Source organism: Macaca thibetana, chromosome 9 (assembly GCF_024542745.1).
Source record: "Macaca thibetana thibetana isolate TM-01 chromosome 9, ASM2454274v1, whole genome shotgun sequence".
Lineage (NCBI taxonomy): Eukaryota > Metazoa > Chordata > Mammalia > Primates > Cercopithecidae > Macaca > Macaca thibetana.
This window is the reverse complement of record NC_065586.1, coordinates 109,842,405-109,855,729: the sequence shown is the minus strand read 5'-3', so window position 1 is coordinate 109,855,729 and position 13,325 is coordinate 109,842,405. Positions and strand designations below refer to the sequence as shown.

At 43.8% G+C, this 13,325-nt stretch overlaps 1 protein-coding gene across 4 annotated transcripts in view; it reads right to left on the bottom strand.

Moving 5' to 3' along the window:
• The window catches only part of CASP7 (caspase 7), a 61,730-nt gene that overhangs the window by 1,854 nt on the left and 46,551 nt on the right, over positions 1-13,325 (bottom strand). For all 4 annotated transcript variants that reach the window (XM_050802701.1, XM_050802700.1, XM_050802702.1 and 1 more), the window contains exons 3-6: positions 7,934-8,070; positions 7,324-7,452; positions 3,564-3,739; positions 2,753-2,882 (exon numbers count right to left, since the gene is read on the bottom strand). In XM_050802701.1, coding sequence (XP_050658658.1) covers positions 2,753-2,882; positions 3,564-3,739; positions 7,324-7,452; positions 7,934-8,070 — 572 coding nt within the window. The remainder of the gene's footprint in view (positions 1-2,752; positions 2,883-3,563; positions 3,740-7,323; positions 7,453-7,933; positions 8,071-13,325) is intronic.

Here is a 13,325-nt window from a genome sequence, read left to right as displayed (position 1 = left end):
TATGACAGACAACATCACTAAGGGCCAGCCTTGGTGGATGGTGCCAGGGTACTCTCCTGTGTTAGCCTGATGGAGGTACCCACCTGATATATATCAGATACATGAGTGTGAAACAGATCTGCACATGCAGACTTCCAAAGGAAATGCTGGAGGTCTATTCCATAACTCTGGAACTCCTCACTACCCTTTGGGGGTCAGTGCTACTTTCAAATCCAAATCTACTAGAGAAGGAATTTGCAGGGAACCTTGAAGAATTCTGAGATGTGTTCCTGCTGCTGGGGTACATGGGAGTAGAGTTGGACCTTGCTGAAGAAATCCAGAGGCACGAGGAAGCTGAATGCCCAACTGTCTGAGGGGCAGGGCCAGGAGAGCCTGATGCCCTGGGAGGACAAATCTCATCCTATAACTCCCTAACCTAAAACAGTTTGCTTGCACCACTTTATCTGGGTCAAGTTCAGGCTGCTTGACACAGCACACAGGGCCCGCCATGACAGGGCCACTTGCCTACCTGTCCTGGTTTGATCCTGGCCATGCCCTGTCACATCCAATGCTATGGACTGAACTATGTCTTCCCAAAATTCATTTATGGAAGCTGCACTCCATAATGTGACTGTGTTTAGAGGCAGGGTCTTTATGGAGGTAATTAAAGTCCGATGAGGTCACTAGGGTAGGGCTCTGATCCAAGGGGATTGGTGTCCTTATAAGAAGAGACACGAGAGACCTCACTCATTCTTGCTCTCAATCTCTGCCATATGAGGCTATAGCAAGAAGGTGACCATTTATGAGCTAGAAAGGGAGCCCTCACCAGAAAGTGACTTAGCCGACACCTTGATGTAGGACTTCCCAGCCTCCCTAACTTAAGAGAAATAAATGTCTGTTGTTTAAGCCACCTTGTCTAAGGTATTTTGCTATAGCAGCCCAAGAAGACTGATATACGCTGCGATCCAGCCCCGAGTTTTACCAAATGCACTGGGCTATCCGGCCCCTCAGTACTCTGTCGACAAGCCCTTCTCTTACCCATGTCGTTTGGAATTTTAGGCTCAGTTACAGCAGCTTCTTTTTTTATTGAGACAGAGTCTCACTCTGTCGCCCAGGCTGGAGTGCAGTGGCACGATCTCGGCTCACTGCAAGCTCCACCTCCCGGGTTCACGCCATTCTCCTACCTCAGCCTCCCGGGTAGCTGGGATTACAGGTGCCCGCCACCATGCCCCACTATTTTCTTTTTTTTTTTTTTTTTTGTATTTTTAGTAGAGATGGGGTTTCATCATGTTAGCCAGGATGGTCTCAATCTCCTGACCTTGTGATCCACCTGCCTCGGCTTCCCAAAGTGCTGGGATTACAGGCGTGAGCCACCGCGCCCGGCCCAGCAGCTCCTTTTTAACATAGCTTTTCTCATTTGCCTCCTTGCTCAGAGCACCTACAACTCTACCACTGGGTTTGTTTACACAGACATAGCCCCCATTACACCTCCTCCCTCTCAGGAGCAGAAAGACCAAATTATTTTCTAACTTACGCCATCCTTAAAAACTTGTGAAGTTATCGCTCTCACAAAATCCCATCTGTAGATCCTCCCAGAGCTGGTTTTCCAAACACATCAACCTATTTACTGTAACCAGTACCCTGGTGCCAAATACTTGACACAACTACTATTACAGCTGGGAAAATTCTAACTTAGTGCTGGTTTGTACCCAAAACAAAGGAACGACTTTCATTGAACAGACTCAGTCAAATGAGGTGCTCGGTAAATAGTGAGGAGGTGTGCCCATTGCTGGCATTTTCTGGTACCTGTGTACAGGCTGCAGTGTAAAGGAACCTTGGCTGAGCCACAGCTCTACTGTGCACTGAAATCTCTCCCTGACCTTAGGCGTATCACTTAGGTTCATCCAAACTAAAAATTATTTTATTTTATCTGTAAAATCAGGACAGGAATAACACTTCCCCTAAATACTTATGGTATTATTGTATATGAGAAAAAATACATGCAAGACACTCTATATTGTAAAGTACTATAGAAATGTGTGTCCTTATAATTTCCAAAACACTACTAATAATAAATGAATAAATCATTTATTTATGAATCATTCATTTATTAATGAACACATCATTCATTTATTTATGAATGAATAAATCATTCATTTATTTATTTATGAATGAATAAATCATTCATTTATTTATGAATAAATAAATCAGCTTTCCTGGAGAGAAAAGTGAATGCATTTCTGTGGTAGGCAGAATAATGGTGCCCAGAGATGTCCATGCCCTAACCCTGGAACCTATGAACATGAAACCTTATGTGGAAAAAAGGACTTTGCAGATGTGGTTAAGGGTATCGGACTGACATGGGGGAGATGAGCCTGGGGTATCCAGGTGGGTCCCATCTAATCACAGGCATCCTTTCTCAGCTGTGGTCAGAAAGCGAGCACTGTTAACGACAGAAGAGTCAGAGAGATGACAAGGTGCTGGCTTTGAAGATGAACGAAGGGGCCACAGCCAAGGAATGCAGGCGGTTCTAACACGCCACATAAAGGCTGGGAAATGGATTTTCCCTTGAGCGTCCAGAAGGAATGCAGCCCTGACAACCTGTCTTGGAGTTCTGACCTCCAGAACGGCAAGATAATACATTTGTGTATTCTAAGCCACGGTGTTTGTAGTAATGCATTACTGCAGCAAGAGGAAACGAATACTGCCCCCAAGTCTGTGTTTTGATGACGGAATGGACTAAAGTATGCTTGGCAGACAATGGACGTGATACCTGGAACCGTGGAATAGGCGAAGAGGAAGTCAGCTTCCACTGGGATCTTATATCGAGGATTAGCATCTGTGTCATTGATGGGCCCCGAGTCAGCCTGGATGCCATCATCGAGCTCTGTCCCTCGGCAAGCCTAAGTATCAAAGTAGACATCATTCCACGCAGTTGGGAGCAGAAATGTATGTCCTGTTCACTGCTGTGTCCCAATACCTAGAACTGTGTCTGGCATACTTAGGAGCTCAATGATAATGTGATGAACAGATAAATGAATGAATGTGTGTCAAATTACTAAGCAAAGCAAATAAAAGTATTGCAATGTCTTAAAGAAACCTTCATAATTTGTGGCTGGGTATGGAGGCTTACACCTGTAATCCCAGCACTTTGGAAGCCTGAGGTGGGTGGATCACTTGAGGCCAGGAGTTTGAGACCAGCCTGGTCAGCATGGCGAAACCCCATCTCTTCTGAAAATACAAAAATTAGCCAGGCATGGTGGTGCGTGCCTGTAATCTCAGCTACTCAGGAGGCTGAGGCAGGAGAATCGCCTGAACCTGGGAGGTGGAGGTTGCAGTCTGCCGAGATCACGCCACTACACTCCAGCCTGGGTGACAGAGCGAGATTCCATCTCAAAGAAAAAAAAAGAAACTTTCATAATTTGTGATCCAGTGGAAACACATATGCTAACCATTCAGAGATAGAAAAATTAAACCCTAATTTGAATACGGAAACAGCATTTGGATTTGTAAAAATGATGCCATCCCTGTCACTCTATAATCTTTTCCCATTTTCAAGTGTAGTGGCATTGAAAAGAGGTTACCTGAATGAAGAAGAGTTTGGGTTTCTCTAAAAGGGTTTTGCATCTATCCCCCCGAAAATGGGCTGTCAAATCCTTTATTGGTGTGACACCATCTTTCCCATAAATTAAATTTTCTTCTCCGTGGCTTAAGAGGATGCAGGCGAAGCAGGCAGCATTTGTATGGTCCTCTTCAGAAGCTGCAGGCAAACAATACGAACATTGAAGAGTTAAGGTGTAAGTTCTGGGGGGCCTCAGATGCAGCATTTCCAGAGGCAGCCTGGCAGCTGCCTCTGACTACTAGAGGGGTACAAGGGGGGGGAGGAGAGGAGCTGGGGACTGGGCTCCTTTCAAAGGATCAGACTTACCTAAGAAGTTAAGAGAGAGGGATAGGTACAATGTATGGGGGCTGATAGGTGTGGCCCTGCTGTTGGCTAGTTTTGTGACATCAGGAGTGTTACTGAATCATTTTGTGCCTTGGTTTCCTTATCTGTACATTGAAACATAATAAGCATCATGCAAGTATTTGTTAAAGAGAATAAAATATTATACTAAGTGCAATAAGCCAGTCACTAAAGGGCAAGCACTGCATGATTCCACTTTCAGGAGGTACCTTGAGTAGTCGAGATCACAGAGAGAATATAGAATGGTGGTTGTCAGGGGCTGGAGGAAAGGGGAAATAGCCAGTTAGTGTTTAACAGAGATAAAGTTTCAGTTATGGAAGATGAAAGAAAGCTTGGAGATGGATGGTGGTGATGGTGACACAACCATGTGAATGTTGTTCTGATCTATACATTTAAAAATGGTTACAATGGTAAATTTTATGTTATATTGTATATTTTACCACAACTAAAGAAAATTAAAGAAAAATAAATAAAAATGCTAGATTGGCTGTCCATTTAGGATACTGAGGAGAGGAATCATAAACCATGTAGCCAGCTGGCCCAGCTAGAACTCACCAAAGGCTCTGTGATACTAACTAACCAGCTAGAGGGTAACTAACCATTACTTTTAATGCCAAAAACCACAATTACTTTTGCACCAGCCCATAACTAGCTAATATACATATCCTTTCTTCTTCTCTATGATTAATGAGGGGGAGGAATAATATTTAGAATTTCTTGAGCAAATACTACGTGCAGACACTGATCTAGGAACTTTACATGAGTTATTTTTAATTCCTACAGGACTGGAAGTAGGCCTCTTTTATCTTTATTTCACAGATTTAAAAAAAATGGAATCTCGGAGAGGTTTCATAACCTTCTCCAAAGGTGGTACGACACGTTGGAGCCTTGGGGCCGTTTTTCAAGCCCAGGACACTGTGAAATCCAGCTACCTCACCAGTTCCAGGCAGAGCAAGAGTGGCCTCTCCCATTCGAATTACCAAGACACTTTGCATCATCTGCACAGTGATTCTTGTATTAGTTTTGATAGTAGAGGTATAAGGCAATGGTGATGAAAGTTGGAGTTCTTAGCTTATTTTAAGATTACACAAATTAGGACAGTTAGAAAATGGAAGTTTTGTCTTCACTGGAACTGACTGCATGTAAAGTCAGAAAAAATAAATGCTTTACTAGTTTCATAGGACAATAAACAAGAATTCTCTGATTGTGACATGCCCTGGGCTTGGGCAGAATGAATCACCTTTCAAAAGAACAGAAACGGCCAGGCGCAGTGGCTCACACCTGTAATCCCAGCACTTTGGGAGGCCAAGGCAGGCGGATCACGAGGTCAGGAGTTCGAGACCAGCCTGGCCAGCATGGTGAAACCCTGTCTCTACTAAAAATAAAAATAAAAATAAAAATAAATTAGCCGGGCATGGTGGCATGCACCTATAATCCCAGCTACTTGGGAGGCTGAGGCTGGAGAACTGCTTGAATCCGGGAGGTGGAGGTTTCAGTGAGCCGAGATTGCACCGCTGCACTCCAGCCTGGGCGACAGAGCGAGACTCCGTCTCACACAAAACAAAACAAAAAAAAACAAACAGAAACTACAACTGGGACAAGTTCATATGCCTATCTGGGCCATTATACTTCTCGCAGCATGCTCACAAAATTCCTCTTGGCTCATAAGCTTCCTCACTCCATCCCTAAGAAACAGCAGGAGCTGGTATCATAATCTGCCTTTCAGGAAAGCAAAAACAAACAAACAAACAAACAAAAAAAAAAAAAAATCAGGACGATGTGGTTGCCTTGCCTGGGTTGCCTGTTAGAACCTGGGCCAGACCCAGATCTCAGACTCCTGACTTCTAGTCTGGTCTAGGACATGACCTACTAGGGTACAAAAGGTAAGCTTGTAAGAGTCAAGTTGGAGGAAATTAGGAAAAACACCTAGTTTAAAAGAAAAAAGATGGTGGGGACTTTTTTTGTTTTAGCTGCGACGTTAACAAAAACAGCAGTGATTTAGACTGTGTTCCTATACACTTCCTGTGGGTCTGTGTCTAATGAATTGATAGGATGTTACTTTCAAACACTTGTCCTAAATGCCAGAATACGCTAGGTGGCATCCATTAGAGACGGCGGTATAATAGGAAACGCGTTTGTCCTGGAGTCAGAAGACCAGAGTGTGGGTTTCAGTTCTGCCCCTACTAACTGCACCCTTCAGTGTATCGTTCATCCTCTCTGAAGCTCCACCCCTTCTTTTATTTTTTATTTTATTATTATTATTTTTTGAGACAGAGTCTTGCTCCATCACCCAGGCTGCAGTGCAGTGGTGCCATCTTGGCTCACTGCAACCTCTGCCTCCCGGGTTCCTGGGTTCAAGTGATTCTCATGCCTCAGCCTCCCAAGTAGCTGTGATTACAAGTATATACAATGCCTTCCAAGGCCACACTCGGCTAATTATTGTATTTTTAAGTAGAGATGGGGTTTCACCATGTTGGCCAGGCTGGTCTCGAACTCCTGACCTCAGGTGATCTACCCATCTCAGCCTCCCAAACTGCTGGAATTACAGGTGAGACACCGCACATGGCCCGCCCCTACATTGATAAAATAAGCATAATATTCTGTTGCCCAACATTGCAGGGCTTCTGTTAAAGATCTAATGAAATAACTTAGTGAACATGCTATATAAAAAATAACATAGTTCTAAAGTATATGGGAATTATTATTCTCTATCCACCACAAGGGAAAAGTTTACACTTACACTTCATTCTGGGAAGGATGACATGGATTTGTTACTTCCCAGGAATGAGTCTTTTGAAATTGTGACCATTCTGTACATAAAGAATCTATTTCTCTTGCTGGACTTTCAGCTGATTTCATCTTTTTACAAAGAGACTGAAGGCTCCTGAAAGAAACCTGCCTACCCCAGGACAGGTATGGACTGGTCAAGAGGGAGGGAGGTTTCTCACACTGAAATTCCTCTGCCCTGCACAGGCATCCTCCTGAGATGGGCCTGGCCACGGTGGGAGGATCGCCTCCCTTGGGTGCAGGAAGAAGACAGATGGAGGGGCGGTAAGGGCTCAACTTTTCTTTTCTTGAGACAGGGTCTCACTCTGTCACCTAGGCTGGAGAGCAATGGTGTGATCATGGCTCACTGCACCCTTGACCTCCTAGGCCCAAGCAATCCTTCCACCTCAGCCTCCCAAGTAGCTGGGACTACAGGTGTATGCCATCATGCCTGGCTAATTAAAAAACAAACAAACAAACAACCATTTTGGAGATAGGGTGTTGCCATTTTGCCCAGGCTAGTCTTGAACTCCTGGGTTCAAGGGATCCTCCCACCTTGGCTTCCCAAAGTTCTGGGATTGCAGACGTGAGTCACCACTCCTGGCAGCGCTTACCTTTTTTAAGCAGATCTTTCATCTTTGCACAAGAGCAGTCATTATGGACTATCACGTCAAAACCCAGACTTTGGAAGCACTTGAAGAGCGCCTCGGCATCTTTGTCTGTTCCTTTTCGAACGCCCATACCTGTGGGAATCAAGTAACGAGTCCACAGGTGAGCATCCCCTGGCTGAATACCACATGCGGGTACCAGTGGGCCGGGCGCTAAATGTACTGGCGCCAGCTGCAGCAGAAACACTCCAAGTATATGCAACGCCTTCCAAGGCCACAATTTAAATGAACTGAAGCAAACTCAAAGGGGAGGCTAACAGTGCAGGCTGCCACAACAGGTGAGCCTCCTGGTAACACTCAGCTCCCAACAAAGCCAAGGCTCTCCTGGATTCTCAGCCCTTTGGTCAAAGCCCCGCGTCAGCTAATACACGTGGTGGGACCTTAGACTGAACGTTCTCCATTTCCACACGACCCTTTCCCCTGGATACAGCAACCCCGCCTTCAGAGGGGCTGTCTGCCACAGTAGGGGGGTGCAGCATTTATCCCATAAATGTTTGATACAAATAGGAGAAGATGAAAGGGAACCAGAAAGATTAACCCACGCCCACATACCTACCTGTCACTTTATCAAAGTTCTTGTTGTTTATTATGATGCATTTGCCCATCTTCTCAAAATTCATGTTGTACTGATATGTAGGCACTCGGTCCCGGGTGGTCTTGATGGATTGCCCTGAGACATTTTTCTTCTTCTTACTGGGGAAATACAAAGTTCCATAGTCAGGGGCTGTGGAAGTGTGTATAGTATCGCCTCTTCATTTTACTACTGGCATGAAAGGGGGGATGCCTAAGAAAACTGCAATATCCTTGAAGAAAAGACCTGGCGTGGACAGACGGCTCTGTTTAATTGTCATGTTTAAGTGGAACAGGGTCCCCTGGCAAATTTTATTAGATGCCAGAGAAATGCAAATTAAAATCACAATGTGACACCAGTACAAGCTGACCAGAATGGCTACAGTGTAAAAGACGCAAAATGTTCAGCCCCTTGGATTAACAAACATTGCTTGGTGGGAACCTACTTTGTACACCCATCGTGGAAAACCAGCAGAATTTACTGAAATAGAATGTATACATAACCTATGCCAGAGCAACTCCCCTGGGAAAAGTAAACACGTTCACCAAGACGGGTCCATTCACAGCAATACCATTCAGCGATGGCCTCCAACAGAAAATAATCCGTACGTCCATTTGCAGTCAAATGTACACATTGTTGAATGTTCATCTAATGAAATACTACACGAGAAGGAACAAACCACCGCAATGTGAAGCAACGTGAATAAACCTCACAAATGTAACACTGAGTGAAAGAACTGACATACAAAAGGGTATACACAAAGTTAAAAAGAACAAAACTAACAGCTAGGATCAGAAATCTGGAGATAGTTTTCCCCACGGTGGAGATCAGAGACCAGACGGACACGGAGTCTTTCTTGAGGGTGAGTCATATTTTGTTTCTTGGTACGGGTGCTGGTTACACGTGTGTTTCTGTTGGTGAAAATTTATCAGTATATGCACGTTCTATGTGGATGTTATGTTTTAATAACATTTACATTAAAAGGGGGAAAAAGGCACAGAAGGATCACAACAAAAAAGTAGGCTCTTTCCAATCTCCAGACAACTGGTGGTCCAGTTTGCCAAAAGTCTGGCAGGTAGGCACTGTGGTGGGGCATGAGGCACTACGGAGCAGGCAGAGGGACACATTTCCAATGAGGGTGGGAAGCCATCTTGCCAGCCATCCATGCCAATGTGAGCTCCAGGAGGAAGACATTTCTCTGTTCCGAAAATCACTGAATCCCCAATAGGGAGAACGATGCCCAGCATATAAGTTGCTCAGTAAATATCTGTTATATAAATGAATGAATAGAATCATATCCACTTCATTTGACAGATATGGAAACTGAGGTCCACAGGGAGACGGGGTTGTCCCAGGTCACCCAGCTAGTGATGGGCAGGTCCAAGTCCGCAACCCTGTCCCCCAGAGTATCTGCTAGAATGATCTGCCTGCCTTTCTCCCACGGAGCCTAGCCAGAGTTAGAAGCAGCAAAATAAAAGTCAAAACCCAGCTTGTTACCTGACAAACATGGGGTCAAGGGTACTGCACTTGAGTTGTCATGGACTTCTATGGTTGGAGTTTCTCAGAATCTCTGAAAGGACACGGCCTTCCCCCTCTCCGCCCCCACTCCTATCTTACTCCAAATTACAGAGGAGCTCTGTATGTCTAAGCTGCAGATGCTGTATTGTTGTTTTTCCCCTTGAACATGACTTTATCCTCCACTTTTGGAAAGTCAAATTTCTTCCATGTGGCCATTTTACTTTTAAAAGAGAAATGGTCCTGAATCTGTTTTGCCTTCTCTGGGCTCCTCCGCTGTTTTGTGTTCCGTCTGGTTTACAGGGTGACGCTGGGTTTTCTTCACATTTCCTTCCACAAAGAAGCAACACAAAAGAGCGCTGGACTTGGGGCTAGTCGGAGCTCTGCGTCCACCTGCCCATGTGACCTGATCCAGTGAGTTGTTACCCTTTGCAGAGCACCAGCTTCCTCTCATGTAACGCAGTCAGTTGCATGCAGTAGGTGAAGCATTTCATGATTATCACAAAATTAGATGGGAGGTGCAATGGCAGCAGGTACTTCCTGTGAATTCTCCCCACCTCCTGCCCCTTGGAGATATATCAGCAAAGGGAGTTTCTGCACTGTTCAAGGACATATTATTCAGGCAGCAATAGGATTTCCTTATTGCCACCCTGTTAATGACTGCTATTGACAGTGTTCTCTGTACTTTTTAAAATATGTGTGCACAGCTTTTCAAACACATAAAATCTCTGGTCTTTGATAGGCATCTCAGAGGTAGGTAGAGGGGGGATAATCATGCCCATTTTACAAGTAACAATAATAATTAACATTTGTCAGTGCTTACTAGGGGCCTGGATATTGTTAAAACTCTCATCTGCATGTCCTCACTGAATTCTGACAGCAACTCAGAGAGGGAGGCAGATATCATTGTAACCCCCTTTAAGGATGAGCTGCGGAGGCTTGGGGTAGGGAAGTAACTAGCCCAGGGTTGTGAGAGGGCACAGCAAGTCCAAATCCAGGCAGTTGGCCATGGATTCAAAGAATTAAAATTGTTATAAAATCTCCATACTGCTCAAAGCAATCTACAGATTCCATGCAATCCCTATCAAAATACCAATGACATTCTTCAACAGAGATAGAAGAAAAAATTCTAAAATTTATGTGAAACCGCAAAAGACCTAGAATAGCCAAAGCCATCCTGAGCAAAAGGAACAAAACTGGAGAAATCACATTGCCTGACTTCAGATTATACTACAAAGCTATACTAACCAAAACAGCATGGGACTTGCATAAAAACAGACACACAGATTAATGGGAAAAAAAAGAGAAAATCCAGAAATGAATCTATGCATTTACAGTAAACTCATTTTCAACAAAGGGGCTAAGAACATACATTGGGGTAAGGAAAATGTCTTCAATAAATGGTGCTGGGAAAACTAGATAACCATATGCAAAAGAATGAAACTGGACCCCTAACTATTGCCATATACAAAAATTAAATCAAAATGGACAAAGGATTTAAAGCTAAGACCTGAAACTATGAAACTACCGGAAGAAAATATTGGGGAAACTCTCGAGGACATTGGTCTGGGCAAAGATTTCTTGAGTAAGACCTCAAAAGCAGAGGCAACCAATGCAAAAATAGTACATAAGTCCAAAAGAAGTATATTTACGTAGCTATTTCTTATTAGTACCTGCCACCTATGGCCCAGGAGCTTTATAAAATCACTGCATGTTCTCACAGCCAGGCTGCCTTTGTGTAGATAAGAAAATTCAAGTTCAGAGTTGGTATGTGATTCCTGGTGATCTGACCCCAAAGGGTGTACTTTCTCTACTAGACTATTTTTTCTTTGAACAAACACTGTTTTTGATACTAAAATTCAGGACAGGACTTACTCATCTTCCAGGTTACTTTTGTGGAGGGTGGAATATAATCTGTGACCTTTCTGAAATTAGGTCTCCTAGCCCAGTTAACCCCTCTACCAAGGTAGTTTCAGGGTGGGCTTCAACCAGTGCTCTCCACAACCCTTCAGAAAACACTAGAATGGGATAAAAGAAAAGAACACTGAATAGGTAGAGTTTTTATTTATGTATTTATTTTTGAGATGGAGTCTCTTTCTGTAACTCAGGCTGGAGTGCAGTGGCACGATCTCAGCTCACTGCGACCTCCTCCTCCCAGGTTCAAGCGATTCTCATGCTCAGCCTCCTGAGTAGCTGTGATTATAGGCGTGCACTACCACGCCCAGCTAATTTTTGTATTTTTAGTAGACATGGTTTCACCATGTTGCCCAAGCTGGTCTTGAACTCCTGACCTCAGGCGATCCACCCGCCTTGCCCTCCCAAAGTATTGGGATTACAGGTGTGAGCCACTGTGTCTGGCCTAAAGTAGGTTCTTAACATGTCAACTGAATTTCAGAGCTAACTTCCTGGATCCTGCAGCTAATTCAAGGCTATTCAAAGATCCTAAGAGTAGCATGAAGTCTAGCAAGCTGGAAGTCACAGTTTATGCACTAAAATCCTTTCAGAGATAAAGTCCTACTTCTTTCTTCTGTGGGATGGATCTCAATGATGATATCAAAGTAAAAAACAAGCTGGGATTTTTTTTAAAGCTGTCATTAGCTCATCCTCAGTGATGAGCAAAACAAAACTAGCAAGCATCCTTTATGAGAAAAACAGAATTAGATATGTTATGTGAAAAATAAAAGGACTCTGGTTCTATCAGAATAAAATTTGGAAAATTAACTGGTTACATAAAAAGAACACAACAGAGGAAGAAAGATAAACACTTTAAGAAAACACTGTCCATGGTTATGAAAAGTACCTTAAAATTGAATATGAAATATGGTCCTCCGTCCTGGTAAGTATCTAAAAAGGGTGATACCTAGCCTGCCCCTAAATTGAACTCCTATTTTTCAAAATGAACTTAATATCGGCTTCCTCCTTCTGGATTTGAGTCTGCCAATATTAATTTCTCCTTCTAAGCAAAAGAACTTAGCTAGTCTGCCCCTAAAATGAACTCTTATTTTTCAAAATGAACTTGGTATCTGCTTCCTCTTTCTGGATTTGAGTCAGTCAATATTAATTTTTCCTTCTAACCAGAATAGCTTTTTGTTAAACCCACATCTTCCCAGACCACAGATGTGTGTTTGTGAGTGACTATCAATTCAACCCCATTGAATTCATCTTCCTAAGAAGAGCTGGCTTTGGGAAAACTCTGTCCATAGCTTAACTTTGAAGAAGCAAACCCTGATGATTAGATTAAAGCATGTAACTGGAGACAAAGAAAAGGTGCAAATGATTGTCTAGAAGGCATCAGGAGGAAAGCATCAGAAAAAAAGGGGGAGAGGGACGAAAAGTCCACTGCTTATAGATATATTCAGCAAGAACGAGAGTCTAAGAGATTAGGTTTCCACCTAAGAGCTGTGTTGTTTTGGGGTACCTTCTTTCCCGGGGATTATATCCGTTTCATCCCCATTCTCCCTTTGAGGCTACAATGAGAGCCACCATATTGATAGAAAGTGATTTGCCATCCGGCCCACTTGACCCTGCAGCTACCACTGATTGGTCCAGGGGGCACCTGATCCCCAGGCTGGGCCAATCAGCTCTCTTCCCTGGGAATTTGAGAACTGAAATTGAGAAAATGGGTCAGTCTCCGTCAAGGTGATTAAAATGAGAGTTGGTGACTGCCATGTTTTACCATGTGGCCTGAGGAGCCAAGAGGACAGACTGGCAAAGATTGGGCAGAACAAAGCCAATAGATAAGAGAAATGTGGGGATGGAGGAGGAGAGTGGGTAATGTTCACCCAAGATTCCTGTGACCCTGAGTGTTCCTTTAAAAAGAGAAATCAAGCTGGGCATGGTGGCTCATGTCTGTATTCCCAGC